The 15,171-nt window shown below is 34.7% G+C and overlaps 3 protein-coding genes across 5 annotated transcripts in view; all 3 read right to left on the bottom strand.

Annotated features, from left to right (window-relative positions):
* The window catches only part of LOC132179929 (uncharacterized), a 41,531-nt gene that overhangs the window by 7,843 nt on the left and 18,517 nt on the right, over window positions 1-15,171 (bottom strand). The window lies entirely within an intron of this gene.
* On the bottom strand, window positions 128-1,988 carry LOC132179931 (uncharacterized). Of its 2 annotated transcripts, none has more exons than XM_059592749.1 (5): window positions 1,638-1,988; window positions 1,490-1,543; window positions 1,356-1,408; window positions 637-670; window positions 128-415 (listed from the first exon to the last, which is right to left on the bottom strand). In XM_059592749.1, exons 1-5 carry the CDS (start codon window positions 1,791-1,793, stop codon window positions 266-268), a joined length of 447 nt encoding a protein of 148 aa, XP_059448732.1. In that variant the 5' UTR covers window positions 1,794-1,988; the 3' UTR covers window positions 128-265. The 2 variants fall into 2 exon arrangements, with proteins under 2 accessions (XP_059448732.1, XP_059448733.1); XM_059592750.1 differs by having other exon boundaries at window positions 588-670.
* Window positions 10,803-15,128, bottom strand: LOC132179930 (uncharacterized). 2 transcript variants are annotated; one of them, XM_059592748.1, is made up of 5 exons: window positions 13,674-15,128; window positions 12,609-12,821; window positions 12,307-12,476; window positions 11,299-11,373; window positions 10,803-11,206 (listed from the first exon to the last, which is right to left on the bottom strand). In XM_059592748.1, the coding sequence occupies exons 2-5, from the start codon at window positions 12,758-12,760 to the stop codon at window positions 11,124-11,126; spliced, it is 480 nt and encodes a 159-aa protein (XP_059448731.1). In that variant the 5' UTR covers window positions 12,761-12,821; window positions 13,674-15,128; the 3' UTR covers window positions 10,803-11,123. The 2 variants fall into 2 exon arrangements, with proteins under 2 accessions (XP_059448731.1, XP_059448729.1); XM_059592746.1 differs by having other exon boundaries at window positions 12,609-15,128.

Raw genomic sequence — 15,171 nt, forward strand, 5'->3', positions numbered from 1 at the left:
TTTTTTTTTTTTTTTTTTTTTCATATAAAAAATTAAAAACAAACCAAGTGAAATTTCCAGCCTGTCATCCCAGCTGCCACATGTAAAACCAAAATATGTGTTTAACACTTCCTAGTGTACACGCAAATTATGTATCTCCTCCACATGAGTGTCTATCTATTGGCGTAACCATTGTCATCAGGTTCTACTTTAAGAGCATGAGTGCATAACTCCTGTTAAATAATTCAAAGAAATCTTTCCAAAGCATAAATAAGCCTCCAATTGGTCAAAACAGATACGCGCCAAGAGGGAAACAGTATAGCAAGTTGCAGTGCAGGAGCTTACTCGGCAATGATTCATTACTCTGGCAATAAAGAGCTTCAAAGTCATGCACTGTTAAACATCCTGATTTTGTCACTGACGCCAAATATATCCCCTGGAATAAAGTTAATAAAAGAAAAAAGGTGAAATCTCAAGCTTTTAAAAAACAAGTGAAGCCAAAGTAAAAGAAGCAATGAGAGACTCAATCTAGAACTATAAGAATTCAAATTAATAGGCTCCATGGTGATTGACCTCAAAGACAGTGTCATTTGCATTACTATACATACGTAAAAAGTCCAGAGATTATGACTTGAAAAGCAAAGATTCAGCGTTCACCTTGTTGTCAAACTCCAGTGCAGAGATGCCTTGCCTGAAAAGAAAACACCATATGTAAGCACGTCAAACATGAAACCAGAGAAGACAGGAAAAGTGGGAAGCACAAGATTTGTCCAAGCTTCAATATACCAATGTGACATAAAACTTAGAAAGCCGTTTTAAGGGTAGAAAAGGAGTAGGAGTTCGCTCTAAGACGTGATATTAAAAAAGCATACAATCTAAAGAGTAGAGAGAGTTCAATTCACCCATTACACATTAAAGTAATGTGTGAGCTTTGCTGAATTAACAAAAATGGTTTGGGTTCGTAGTTGATACCATAACTTGGGTTCGCAAGCCAACATCGCCCCATACATTTAATAAGATGATCACTCCATCATTGTCAACAACCACATGCTTAGCAGTGTGTGGTATAACACCACAAACCATCAAAATTCTACCCCTAGCGATATACGTATCTCAACACAAAATTTAGACAGGAGCTTGCAGCTACCAAACTAACAGCATTTTGTGGAATAAGCCTATTATCACTTCCCTTTATGACTCAATTCACTTTTAGTTAGATTCATTAGTGCAAGCTTTGAATATTAGATTTGACAACAGAAACGCGCAGATAGATACATTTGATCTTCAATTAATTCATGATCTCATATAAGAACCCCACATATAAGCTAGAATTTACGAAAACAACAACAATAAATAGTGTAATAAAAGATACTAACTTTCTAATTGGCATTTGGCTGTCGATTCTTGCACCGTTATCAATCATATTCATCTGTAAAACAGATCCGAAACAATCTAAACCTCTAAATAACAAAACTAATCAATCAAACAACGAGCTGTGGCTGTCCCTTACATGTGTTCGACACGGTGCGCCATCAACATGGTATGAATGCGGAAATGCCCCAATCTTTTTCCACAACCAAAAACCAGCGCAAAGACTCAGCCATTTTTTACACAAAATATTCAACAAACAAAGAAAGTAAATCACAAATCAGACGCACCTCGGAATACGACTGCATGAGCAAACCGGAGATCTCGTGGCGGTACTTCGGCTCGAACCGGCCGTTCAATTCGATAGCCATTCGTTTCCATCGGTGCCTTTGAATGGGTTTAGGGATTTCAGGTGAGGGCTTGAGAGGGTTCAAGTATTTGTCCATTGAACAGAGAGAGAGAGATTGCGGGTTTCGGCGTGACAGAGTGAGTGAGTTTCAGGCAAATCGACTGTTATGATCGTTTTCCTTTTTTCCCGCCAATTCCACTATTTCACTGGGATACGAGATACTTTAGTGATCTTTCATGTTGGATTAGCAGAGATACTCTCGGGAGATGCTCATACGGGAGTACTCGGCAATCCTGGGAAGTGTTTGTCTCGGCGATTGCCATTGGAATACTTGATGGGCCTTTCCGTATTGAGTAACTCTCTCGAGTCTTTCTTCCTGGGCCGGGAGCCCGTTTCTGGTTTAAAGGCCCACAGCGAATTCGATGGATTGGATGGGGTAATTTCCAACAAACATGAATGTGCTATATATTTTGAGTGATGCTAGGCGGCCAACCATGATCTTACCAGCGTCCAGCTTTTTTTTTTTTTTTTTTTTAAAAAATACCTTTGATTTGAAGTCACAAACAACATGTGTGTTGTCTAAATTAACCTTTTTTTTTGTTTTTGTTTTTGGTTTTGTGTTTTGTCTAATATGACCCATGAGTCACAAGGTGGGTGAGTTAGAACCACTATTGAACTCACAGATCAGGAGTTTATTTTTTAATAAAAAATAAGAGCATTTTAGGAATTTCACACCATCGTTAGGATTTAACAGAAAATCCTAACGGATGGAGGTAATTGGAACAAATCAAAAAATTGATGGACGTGAGAGTTTTTTAAACTTTGGAGGGTATTTGCAAAAAGTGTGACATTTCAAGACTAAGTGAAGTTATCCCTTTTTTTTTTTTTGGTATATCATATTTACTCAATTTTATAATTTTACTTTATTTGTTTCGAAAATTTAATATATACTTAGGCGTAAAATGATTTTCAAAAAATGATTTCCGTATTTTATAGTGTTTACTTCGACATAAAATAGTAGTTAACGGAAAATATTTTCCTTTTGACCGAAAATTCTTCTTTAATTTTTGAAAAATGGTTTACGGTTTTCATGTAAATCATTTTCCAACTTTGAACATCTCATTCTCAAATCGACGGATCTTGCCAAGACCCACCCAGAACCTCGCCGAGACTTGCTCAGGATCTGCTCGAGACTTGACCGGGACTTGTCTAGGATCCGCTTGGGACCCTGTCAGGGCTTGCTTAGGACTTGACCAGACTTGAACAGGACTCGCTCATACCTATCCAAGACCCGCCCGAGACCTAACCGGTACCCACCCAGGACCCACTCGGGACCTAACCGAGACCAGACCGAACTTGCCCGAGACTCGCCTAAGACTTGACCGGGACACGCCCGGGACTTGACTGGGACATAACAGAGACCCCGTCAGGACTTGCTCGGGACCCCGCCGAGACCTTCCCGGGACTCAGCTGAAACCTGCTCTAGACTTAACCGGGACTTGACTAGGACCCGCCCAAGATTTGACAGGGACATAATCGGGACCTGCCCGTTACTTGACCGGGACCTACCCGGGACTTGCTCAGGACCCGCCCAGGACTTGACTGGGACTTGCCCGGTCAAGCCACCACGTGTCCCACCAAGCTGCCACATGGCCCAACACACTGCTAGCATTTGCTTTAAGGAAATGCTTGGGTGTATGCACTTTAATTTGGACCACTGGATGCTTATTAGGTACGTAGATCGTTAGATTTATTGGACCATCACTAAAATAAATTGTAAGATCATATCTACGGTTGAGATTAAAATAATTACAATCTAATGGTTATTATAAAATAATTATTGATAATTATTTAATCTAATGATCAAAAATAAGTGTCTATTAAGAACTGATGGTCAGATTTAGTGACCGTTCAAAAAGTAGTTTATGGTTGTTAGATTGACAGTTATAACTATTATATTATTGTTAGATTAGCAATTTTTAAAATATATAGAAAAATTATATCTTCTTATGTTCTCTCTAAAATATCTTTTGTATGTAAACCAAAATTAGAGTCTCAGTTTCGATCTTGCAAGAATAGAAAATTCGATGGTCTTTAAGTTTAGTTTCGTTTGTGCAAAACATAACCTAACTACAAAAGTTGATTGGACTCATGGAAAAATATTTATTGTTATCCTTTGTATACCAATTATGGTGGGAATAAATAATTTCTTAAAGAAAGTCACATTGTTACATTGTAACACTATATATGTTTCTCATTCCATTGTCACATGTGTAGTTTTGTTTTCTTTGGAAAAGAAAAATTATAAATGCACATCTATACTCGTGATATAATCAAACATGGATAAGGACCCAAAAAACAAAAGAGAAAAATCGGTGGAAGCATGCATGGAAGCTGAGGTAGCTCAAGATATATATATATAGTGGTGTAGTCCAAGAAGCTAAACATGGAAGTAATCATACAAGTGGGTCAATTATTATGTCACTGAGATAAACTCAAATTTGATTCAAATGGTCAGTAAATTTGAACCCTTGATTCACTGAGTGGTCGGTCCCACCGATAGTCATGTCTTTTGAATCCGAATCCGAAGTTTACAAAATTGTATTATTTTATTTTGTTGGACACTAACATGTTTAGGATTAATAGACATTTATGTTTATTGTCTCTTCTAGTAGTGCAGATCGATATATGTTTCTCCAGACCAAATGTTGGTTGTGTGACTATTAATGTTTCTTGTTTTGGTTTATTACTTTGATACAATTACTTAACATCTCTTATCTCTCTGTTCATGATCAGGTATTTTCACAGTTGCAGGAATAACTGATTTATTGATCTATCACAGTCAAAAAGTGAAAAAAAAAAAAAAAAAAAATGTAAACTGGCAAATATAGCCTGATATTGGTTTTCTGCAGGAGAAACTTGTGGGGGTAGCAAAAATCATTGAATCATTTTCTTATGAGGATTATTAATTGCTATTGTAATTATTAAAATCATGTGACTTTTTAATTTTTTTTTTAATTTTTTTTATTCTGTCAAATCCCCACATTTTTGTTCCCTTCCGATAAAATTTTAGCAGGGTATTTCCACAAAAATCTTTTTTTTTTTTTTTTTTTTTTTTTTTAATTTTAATTTTAATTTTTTAATTTTTTAATTTTTTTTTTTTTTTTTATGTTCGTAGCCAGGGGTTTGATAATCTTGAAATATTAAACATTTTTAGGAATTACATTTCTTTTCATTTCCCTTCATTTTCTCTGCAATCAATCATAGCTATGTTGGTTTTCGATCTCTTCCAAATCCATTTCACTCTGTCATTCTGTGGATTTGATAAGAAACTTCATAACTTCATGACCATTATGACTCCAGCAATATGATGATAACAGAGGATGACTGTGCGTTGAACTAAAGGCTCAGTCACAATTATTCCTCATGATATGAATAAAAGAAATGTCATTGGTTTGAGGTGTGCTAATTTAATTTACCCTTTTTGTTTCTAAGCAATACAAAGGGGCAGTGGAGGCGGGACATTTAATTTAGCTTAAATTTTATTGAAAACGAAGAGTTGTTTGGAGGCATGTTGATGGTAGCTCTTGCAATTAAGGATGCAGATGCAGATGTTGTTATTTGAAATATTCGCAGTCACGTTCACATCAGCAAAACGCGGATATCCCATTTAGATATCCACATTCGCATCATAATTTTACTAACAACATCCATGCGGTTATTTTGGTTATTATTTGCTATCTGCATATCAAGTAATGAGCTTTTTGTGCTTATTTTACTCTTTTTGGCTTCTTTGGGTTTTATTATGGCATATTTTAAAGGATTTTGAAATTAGTTTGGGCCGTTTTTTAGTGTTCTATTTTAAACTTTTTTAAGCCTAGTGTTTTGAACACATTGATTTCACATTACTTTTGAAAACAATATAAACATAACCTATACCTAATCCAGATCGATGTTATTTTGGTATTAAACACCAAGACGATGCCATGTTGGTGAATTTATTAAATGTAATATATATAAAAAAATAAAAAATATATTATATATCAAGGGTATGCTGGTGCGATTATTAACAGGATCTGCTATTCACATATGCATATGCGGATAGGTCCTACTTGCAATACCCTTTCAATGTTACATCTTTATATGAATCCAACCATCGAACTAGTAAGCTTACGAGTTACGAGCGGAGTTGACACCAACAACGTCGGCTCAAAGGCGGTTGTCACTAGACACAAATCAGGTTGCACATGGTTAGTAGAGTGATTACTTAATAGGCCTAGTACTCAAAGATAGTAAACTTCAATATTGGATGCTAACTTTGGTGAGGCTTGCAATGGATATCTAAACTCGCAAGAAAACAAGGTGTGGAGATAAAGAAAAAGATAAAGCAAGAGAATAAAGGATTACATACAGATTAAAAATTAAGAAAAAACAATTAAAAAAAGAAGACGTAGAGACCAAGACAATAATAATGCAAAAGAATAAAAGAAATGTACAAAATAAAAGAAGGTTTGGAGATAAAGGAAAGAAGAAATGAATAAATATGTGTTACACTGTTACATGCTCAATTTCTCAAGCACACAACTTGATAAATTTGAGTAAGTTCTTAGAGGCCTCTTCCAAACAAAAGTTTGGAATAAACTTCTTGATACCTTTATTAATTGAGTACATGTCTTTAAATAAAGCTGCTTTTACAATAATTCCCAATTCATCTTCATAGGTTGATGAGTAATAGGTAGGTAAAGATATAACAAGAATGATTAAATAGCTCAAGCTTTATTCAAACGTTGAGCTGTTGCTGCCTCCTCATAATATTCCTGCCTTTTCACTAAATAGTTAATTCCTTTAGCCATCAGTAAAGTTAAGTTTGTTCTAACACATTTCTTTCATATATGGTTTTGGGAGCCTAGCGAAGTTTTTTTTTTTTTTTTTTTTAAATGATAAAGTGAGAGAATAAATTAGCATGCACCAAAAAAAAAAAAAATGACGCCTATGTTTGTTAATGTGTTTTGAGGAGTTTTTGTTTTTGATTTGAAAAAGTGTTCTGATGTAACATAAATAAAAGAAACTATTTTTGTGTTTTCTTATAGTGTTTTGTGTTTAACTTATTTTTAATGTTTCTATTTTGACAAAAGACAAAAAATTATAAAAAAAAAATTAAAAAAATCTAACAAATGAACAAGACAAAAGAAAAAAAAAAAAAAAAAGAAAAAAAGAAAAAAAAGTAGGTTCATTATAACCCATTTCTTTCATACGTTTGGGGGCATAGCAAATTTTTGCTTTGTCTGCAACAATAGAAATTTCATCTTTTGTAAACCATCTAAACTTGCAAGAAACGAAGTTGTACGTGGAGAAAAAGAAAAAGTAAGAGAATATATTTGGAGAGAGAAAAAAAAAATTGATGAAGAAGAAAAGAAAAGAAGATTTGGAGAAAAAGAAAATGACAAATTCGAGAGAAAAGAGAAACCTGCACCCAAAGAAAAGAATATTTGGATAGTAAGGAAAAAAGAAAGGAATAATTTTGTTCATTATAAATCCTATCAATCATAGTTTTGGAAGCATAGCAATATTGTTTTATTTCTTCTACCAAATCGTCATTTGTAAATAATCTATGTGATTTGTATTTTCTCTTACCAAAGGAGAAAAAAAGGTTTATTCGAAAATTTAAGGAAAAAGAAGGCATAACAAGCTCGAAGTTGTATAACAGGTGCTAGACACTCTCTCCCTCTCTCATTTCTTTCCTCTGTTACTCTCTTTTCTATTCCTAATACGCTATTGATATTTAACATGTAATTCAAATATTTTGTAAAAGCTAAAAAGTTGTTAATTTTTATAGTACGTAGATATTATTGTTCCATTGGATCATACGTGTAACTGATTAATCATTGATAATAAGAAGTCCAAAACATGCTTTTCGATCTCACAATTCTTTATCCTTGAAATCTTAAAGGAATTAATTAATTCTAATTGACAAGATAACAATTTATATAGAAATGCAAAGGCATCATAAAAATGCCTTTGCAACTGATCTCTCCATTATATTTAATTAACAATTTTATGATTTATCAAAAAGATTCCAAAAATCACCAATATTATAATCTCCTTTAATTTGACACCATACAAAATTAAGGAGATCCTTTTGAAATCGATCAGTTCAATATATAATTGTGGTAGCTTAATTGGATTCTTAATTAAATCACTTTGTGGGGCAGGGCGGGGCGAGGTATTACTTAATTTGAACTAATCTTTCCCTACCCAAATTTACGTAAATGCCATCTAATTAATTTTTTGGTCTTCAAGAGGATATATAAAGGTTTGATAATTAAAATTAATTTAAGTGCAAATTCTGATCTTTGAAAATCTTATATTTTAATTTGACTTCATTCATTCATGATCAGACCCAATTACAAATTATATATTAATTAGCAGATTCATTTTAAAATGTTTACAAACCCTACTCTACCTATCATCATCCTTATATCACAATATATATCTGAATCCTAACCCCACCCTTTGGATTTTGTGCCTCTGTGACTGTGTATTAATTAGCAGAGAGTAAGATGGCGGGTTGGTATTGGCATCACTTGCAGCTCATAGATAAGCTGGAAAGTGATGAATATGATTGCTGGTTGTGCGAAAAGTCAGTATTGGGAAGTCGCGGCTACAAATGCAGGGAATATTGCAATTTTATCATTCATGAATCATGCCCCGAGCCAACAGATCACAACCGATCACATGATTTGAGGAATAGACATCACTTGATATCCATGAAAGATGTGGAGAAGAATGGAGATGAGAAGAAAGTAGTAGTTTGCTCATTGTGCGACGAACCGGTATCGTCTAATTTGTTAATGTTAGGTAACAACGACAACATTAATAATAATGGGCCTACCTTTTATTACAAATGCTGCTTCCCCAACTGCACCTTCCTCATTCATCAACCATGTGCACAATTACCCTATGAAACACCAAAACACCCTCTGCACATCTCACACCGCTACCTTTTTCTCCATGTGCCAACAAAAACTCAAAATCGTTGCGATGCTTGCCTTAAAGTTTTCAGTAAACGCTTCTATTACGAATGTAGCGACTGCGATTATATGCTCGACATCAAATGTGATTCTCGTTGGAGAGCTAGTGTTGACATCAAATGTAACGAGCATGCATTCATCCCCACTCTAGATCCAATCGAGTTCACTTGCCAAGTGTGTGGCGTAAAACACAGTGAAATTGCCTATCTATGTAGCAACTGTCGACTTCTGATTCACTCTGACTGTGCTAAATTTCTAGGCACCATCAAAATTAGAGGACATGGTCACTCCCTCACTTGCACCTTCTCTCTTAGCCAAGTCAAAAAGCACAAGTGTGAAGTCTGTTACGAAGATGTGGATATAAAATATGCAGCTTACTGTTGTGACGATAAGAAGTGTGATTACATTGCCCACTTACGATGTGCATATTGGCTTAGGAAAGAGAGTGAGACCAGTGATTCCGTTGATTATGCTACTCATTTGGTTGAAGGCAACGATCTAAAAGAGGATGAAAAAGCTGCCCCTCAAGAGATCAAATATTCGAGTCATCCACAACATAAATTAATCATTAAAAATGAAGAGCTCAAAGATGTCAAGAGTTGTGCAGGGTGCATGCAATTTATAGTAATGCTGCCATTTTATGGCTGTGCGCAGTGTAACTACTCTCTTCATATAAGATGTACTAAACTACCCCAAGTGGTTATGCGACCAGTACATCACCGGCACCAACTCACCCTACATGAGGTAAATTCCAATGCGCAATCGTTTAATTGTTATGCTTGCGAGCGAACTCGAAGTGGCTTCAGCTATAGATGTGTCATGGATGAGTGTCACAATAAAATATTTGATGTTCAATGTATTTTAATTCCAGAAGTCTTCAAACATAAAGGTCACGAGCACCGCCTCTTCCTTGGTGCATTTGGTCAACCAAAGTGCCATGCTTGTGATCAAGGTCCTAGTCCCATTCGCACATTTGAATGCTTTACTTGTGGGTTCCGCTTGTGTATTAAATGTGCTACTCTTCCACTAGTAACTAGGCATAGTTATGACACACATTTTCTATATCTCACTTATGCAGCTGAAGATGATTCTGGAGAGTTTTATTGTCAAATTTGTGAAAAAGAAAGGAATGAAAAGCTTTGGTTCTACTATTGTAAAAATTGTGATTTCGCTGCTCATCCTCAATGTATTCTTAGAAGAACTTAGTTGGATTAGTTACATTTGGTTATGTGAGAGAGACATGGAGGGAGAACAATTGTATACAATTTAATTCAATATAAAGAGAATCTTTTTTCTTGTGAAGAATGAAGCAAAGATATTAGGCTTGGACATAGATAATCAATTCTAGTAAATTATCTCAAGGAGATATTTATATTTACTATAAAGAATAAGTCAATGCAACAACCAAAAATACAAGGTGTGGATCTCAATTGGTAAATCAAAGTGATTATTATTTCATATCTGAGTCTACTATTCCCCCAAAATTAATAGTATTTTCAATTAGTAGATATAAGAAATGCATTCAGGTGACAGCAATTTGTAGAACACATTCTTATTGTGGTTCATTTCAATGCATTCTGAATGCATCAACATATATATGAACTGGAAGAATCACTTTCAATGATCAACACAAACCATTGTATCACATAGTATTGATATGTCATAGTCTTCACCATAAAAATGCTCAATTTTATCATTGACTATCAACTCAAAATTACAAGTTATAAGGAGCATGTGATTTAAATCTTTTTACATTAATCATACTCTATGCCCTTTAATCCATCTAAGGAATGACAATTTCCCCAACAAAATAAGTCTAAAAAACAGAAAGGATTTTTATACAAATAAAATCAAATTCAAAATGATTCATACGGCACCAACCCTAACATTAATCGTACCAACATCATGCATACTCAAGATCATCCTTATTGGTCACTAAATGTTGTTGAACAAAAAGGAAAAAAAAATGGATGAGAAAATGAACATATATAATATATTAAGTAGAGATTAAAAATATTTAGAACGAAATACAAGTGCTTACAAGAAGAAAATGATAACAATAAAATTCAACGAAATAAGATAACAACACCATAATTTTATTTAACCAAACATTAAATTAAAAAGTAAATAATAATGAAAGGCATCCCTGATTAATAGAGATATTGGATTTGAGAAACAAGATGGATATCGTGGCCTAGGAAGAAAATTAGTACAGAGAAACAACTCACAACTATTTACTCTCAATAGGAACCTGAAGTCCTCCCTGATTAATAGAGATATTGTTAAGCTTCAGCCTAATGGCTTCAAACTCTGCATTTTGTCTCTCTTCATTGGTCAACCACAAAGACAAGCAACGATCGATTAAGTCCTAGCTGCAACTCATGGGGGAGCCCCCTTTAAAAATCCGGGTCCTCCCTAATCTTGTAATCTTTGCTTGATTCGAATCTGAAGGCTCCTCGGCATAACTCTCTAAAATGTCCTGGATGGCACGACACCAGATTGGTCAAGCTACCTTTACGAGGTCATAAGCAGCCAATACTGGAAGGTTCAAACTTTCCAGTTCAGACTCACCATGTCCACCTCTTCCATGATAATCAGATCCACCCAGCTTCAAAAGACCATAACCATCGGCTAGGCCACTGTATGCTGTTGACCAACACAAGTAAACTACCATGTAAGTGCCAAATGTAGAATATAAGCAAAAGATGAGATTCCATGACTTCTAAGGGCATAAATTCCCTTCACAATATCAGCATTGTAAATGCTTAGCAGCATATAACCATATTAATATCGTCAACAAGGCTCTACAGTGCAGAAAGCATACAAGGAGATTGTCATGCATATATAAAAGTAAATGACCCACACAGCGCTATGTGAATGGTACCCGCGATGCTGTATGAACAGTACCATCAAATAGTGCTATAAACAGTTTCCAGTACAGTATTTTCTGTTTGTGAATCTTATGAAAATTTGGTGATCCCTTGTTTGAAGATCTGAGTTTTCGAGAAATAATGGGTCTAAATTTTTTGGGTATGCTGGAAATTATTGGGAATTTCAAAGGAAAAACATAAATGAGAAAGACAAACCTAAGCATCACACCTTGAAAGGTTACATCAAACAATCCATGAAAAAAAGCAATAATAGCTGGGAACCAATTTTCTTTAAACCTTTTACATCCGATGTTTTTTTTTATAAGTAATAATGCATTAAAAAAAACATCCGATGTTAAGTAAAAACAAAACCAATATCTCATCTATGCAATAATATATAAAAAATTTATAACAAATATGAGTCAAAACATTACAAAGGGTAAATTTTAAGTCTAACTCAACTTCATCTGATGATTTATTCCTGAAACTGTTTTGTGAGGATTTTGATATGTTCCTAAGATATACAGCTTCTTTACTTATTAAAAAAAGAAGAAGAAGAAGAAGAAGAAGAAGAAAGATAGGCAGCATCTTTGACCTCCATTACATATCTGAAGATGGAGAAATAAACCTTTTACATTCTATGGCAATTGATTGCACAGTCACCAAAAACAAAATTCCACAAACAACAATAAAAATAAAAGATATATACCGGCTAGTTTTCCATCACTTCTGTAAACCTCCATCCCATGAAGGCCAGCCTCTATCAGTCTCCTGATAATGGCAACAGGATTTTTCAGTGCCCATGGATGAGCTAGCACAGCCACACCCTCTGTATTAGATATCAATTGTATAGCTTCCTCTGCAAGAGGCTCACTTCCCCTAAAACCATATATATATATATATATATCATCAATTCTGAGTTAACAATATGCATCCAGAGCAACAAGGAAAGGTTTAACCATATGCTCAGAATATTATGTAGAATAAGCTGGTCCACCATCAAAAAGATACCGTGCAAAAGCTTGTTTCAGATTTTCCACAGAACCTGCTCCAACCATTGCACAGGCCACATGCAGTCTCCCAGGAGCAACTCCCATGCCTGCTATCTTGGCAACATGCTCCCACTTAAGAGGTAGCTTAAGCTTGTTCAGTTTTGAAACCATGTTTTTTGCGCAGAGGACACGACCTCCAGAAAAAGAGTTACTTGCTATGATCTTCCAGAACCTAAGCATGATATGACCAAAAAAGGTGCTCCCTTCGTTATAGAGGACTTATTTGTCCCTATTATAACCACATGCACCCATTTTTATTATTTCTTTTTTCAATACAAAGCCTAATAGAAAAGTGCATCAAAAATTTCCTGGTGGGTCCTGCTTACAATATGACAGGATAAATTCCTTTTGAACAAAGTATAGAATTATTTTATGAGGGGACAACACCACAAGTATGAGCTTCCCATTTTCTATGTATTTCCACTATATTCCAATTATTCTATTCTCCCAATTCTCTAACCCTCATCTATCCCAGTACACCTCAACTATTGGAAACAGATGATTGGACTATTCATAAACAGGTTGAAAAATATGAAAATATATGTTAACAATTACTGATGAGACCATATACCCAACAAAACGAATTACCAGGAAATGGTGATCAAAGTGGAGCCAAAATAAGGTTTCCAAACTCAAACAACGTGCATAAAGCAGCAGTGATTTAAATCTATTATAGTTTCCATACAACCGAGAAAGCTTGTCATGTGAAAATTTCGAGTTTTCCTTGAATTAGATCCAATGTCTTGACATTCCCCAACACCACATTTCTCTTCCGAAAGAAACATAATAAATGATAAGTGTCAACGATTTGGAGATGAAAAGGTAATAGGATCAATCACTTCTCCAAGTATGGTCAAGTAATGAATATGAAGCTGGAAAACATTTTTTGCTTTTTGAAAAAAGTGTAATATTATATGAAAGACATGACTTCAATGGAATGGGGAGTCCGTGGATCTAGGGAAAATTCTCTGCTTTTTGAAAGTTGCTTTTTTCACTTGTTCGCGGCTCTAGGGAAAATTCTTACCATGGACAATCTTAGGAAGAGGCATGTCATTGCAGTCGACAGGTGCTGCTTGTGCAAACGGAATGGGGAATCCGTAGATCATCCACTTCTCCATTGTGAGGTTGCCCGTGCTCTATGGAATGCTATCTTCAATCGCTTTGGGATGTCTTGAGTTATGCCTAATAAGGTGATTGACTTGTTTGCTTGTAGGTGGACGGGTGGTAGCTCTCAGAGTGCTCTCATTTGAAAGATGGTGCCTTCTTGCCTTATGCGGTGCTTGTGGAGAAACACAATGACAGAAACTTCGAGGACCAAGAAATGATGTTGGAAGAGCTCAAGTCCTTTCTCTTTTATTCTCTTTTTACTTGGACAACTGCATTCTTAGATCCTTTAGTAATTAGCTTAAATGATTTCCTTGTACTTTTTTCTTCTCCTACTTAGTACTTAGGCGTTCTCTTGTAACTTACATTTTAAACAACAATTTCCCTACATTTAATTCAATGTTGGACCACTGTGCCATTACAATACTCCTTGGTATTAAACACTAAAATGACTAGTACAAAATCAAACACCATTTCAATCTTTCAACACCATCAACATTTTAGTTTTAAAAACCAGCAACACTGCTATCTCCTTCTTCATAATTTACAAAATCATTTGTTTCATCTTATTCACATCTCCCCGATACAACTAGGCTCTCCTTCACTATGTGTTGCATCTGCCACCTCATTATTATTATTTTTTTAATGATTCCAACGAACATATCATGAAATTGTTTAAAAATTCCACAGCTACATAACAAATTCTAAATCTAATACATCACTTATCTCCTTAATATTTTATAAAATTCAAAGAACTATTCCAAGAAATAACATAGAATCTTAAGTCAAATCTCAAATAGAAACATATTTTGATCCATGCCTTGCATCCAATATTCCCAACACTTGCCAAACCTATCAGGGATACACAAACACTGCTAAAATTCACCCAAATGATTTAAAATCAGTAAAATCACATCATACCTTCATCAATTGAAAAACTTATTGTGGATTCTATAATTGGCCATTTTTATACAACTAAAAACCTGATATATGATAACTAAGAATAACAGTTTCATCCAATAATTTAAACCACAAATACAGTCTCTATTTTTCTCACTATGAAAAGAAATCAATAAAAAGAAGTATCTATGAATCATTTCCCAGAATGGACATATATTCTTACATCTTTGATGCTGGTTGAGGAATGAACAATTCTGATAAGAATCGATTTGCAACTCTATGTTCCGTATTTATTAGAGCATCATATTGCCCAGACAGCAGCTATACAGTGCAGGGGAGTTTCCAAAAAACCATCTTCTATACTTATAATACAAAATGCAGCCTAAATAAGAATATTTTACTGAAACTAATTCATTATTTACAAAATTATAAAACTCAAAACAGAGTAAATCGACTCCCTAAAAAGCAAAACCGATTGCCGGAATATCATTCAGAAACAAATAAAAATAGGAAAAAAG

This window comes from Corylus avellana, chromosome ca4 (genome assembly GCF_901000735.1).
Source record: "Corylus avellana chromosome ca4, CavTom2PMs-1.0".
Taxonomy (NCBI): domain Eukaryota; kingdom Viridiplantae; phylum Streptophyta; class Magnoliopsida; order Fagales; family Betulaceae; genus Corylus; species Corylus avellana.

What these genes read in the sequence shown, in the direction of transcription:
- LOC132179931 (XM_059592749.1), bottom strand. Translation starts at nt 1,793, where the DNA reads ATGGACAAATACTTGAACCCTCTCAAGCCCTCACCTGAAATCCCTAAA. An exon ending in GCGCACCGTGTCGAACACAT is followed by an intron (nt 1,409 to 1,489) that starts GTAAGGGACAGC and finishes TCTGTTTTACAG; the next exon opens with ATGAATATGATTGATAACGG. An exon ending in AGCCAAATGCCAATTAGAAA is followed by an intron (nt 671 to 1,355) that starts GTTAGTATCTTT and finishes TTTTCTTTTCAG; the next exon opens with GCAAGGCATCTCTGCACTGG.
- LOC132179930 (XM_059592746.1), bottom strand. Translation starts at nt 12,829, where the DNA reads ATGCTTAGGTTCTGGAAGATCATAGCAAGTAACTCTTTTTCTGGAGGT. An exon ending in CTGAAACAAGCTTTTGCACG is followed by an intron (nt 12,477 to 12,608) that starts GTATCTTTTTGA and finishes ATATGGTTTTAG; the next exon opens with GGGAAGTGAGCCTCTTGCAG. An exon ending in TCATGGAAGAGGTGGACATG is followed by an intron (nt 11,207 to 11,298) that starts GTGAGTCTGAAC and finishes CGTGCCATCCAG; the next exon opens with GACATTTTAGAGAGTTATGC.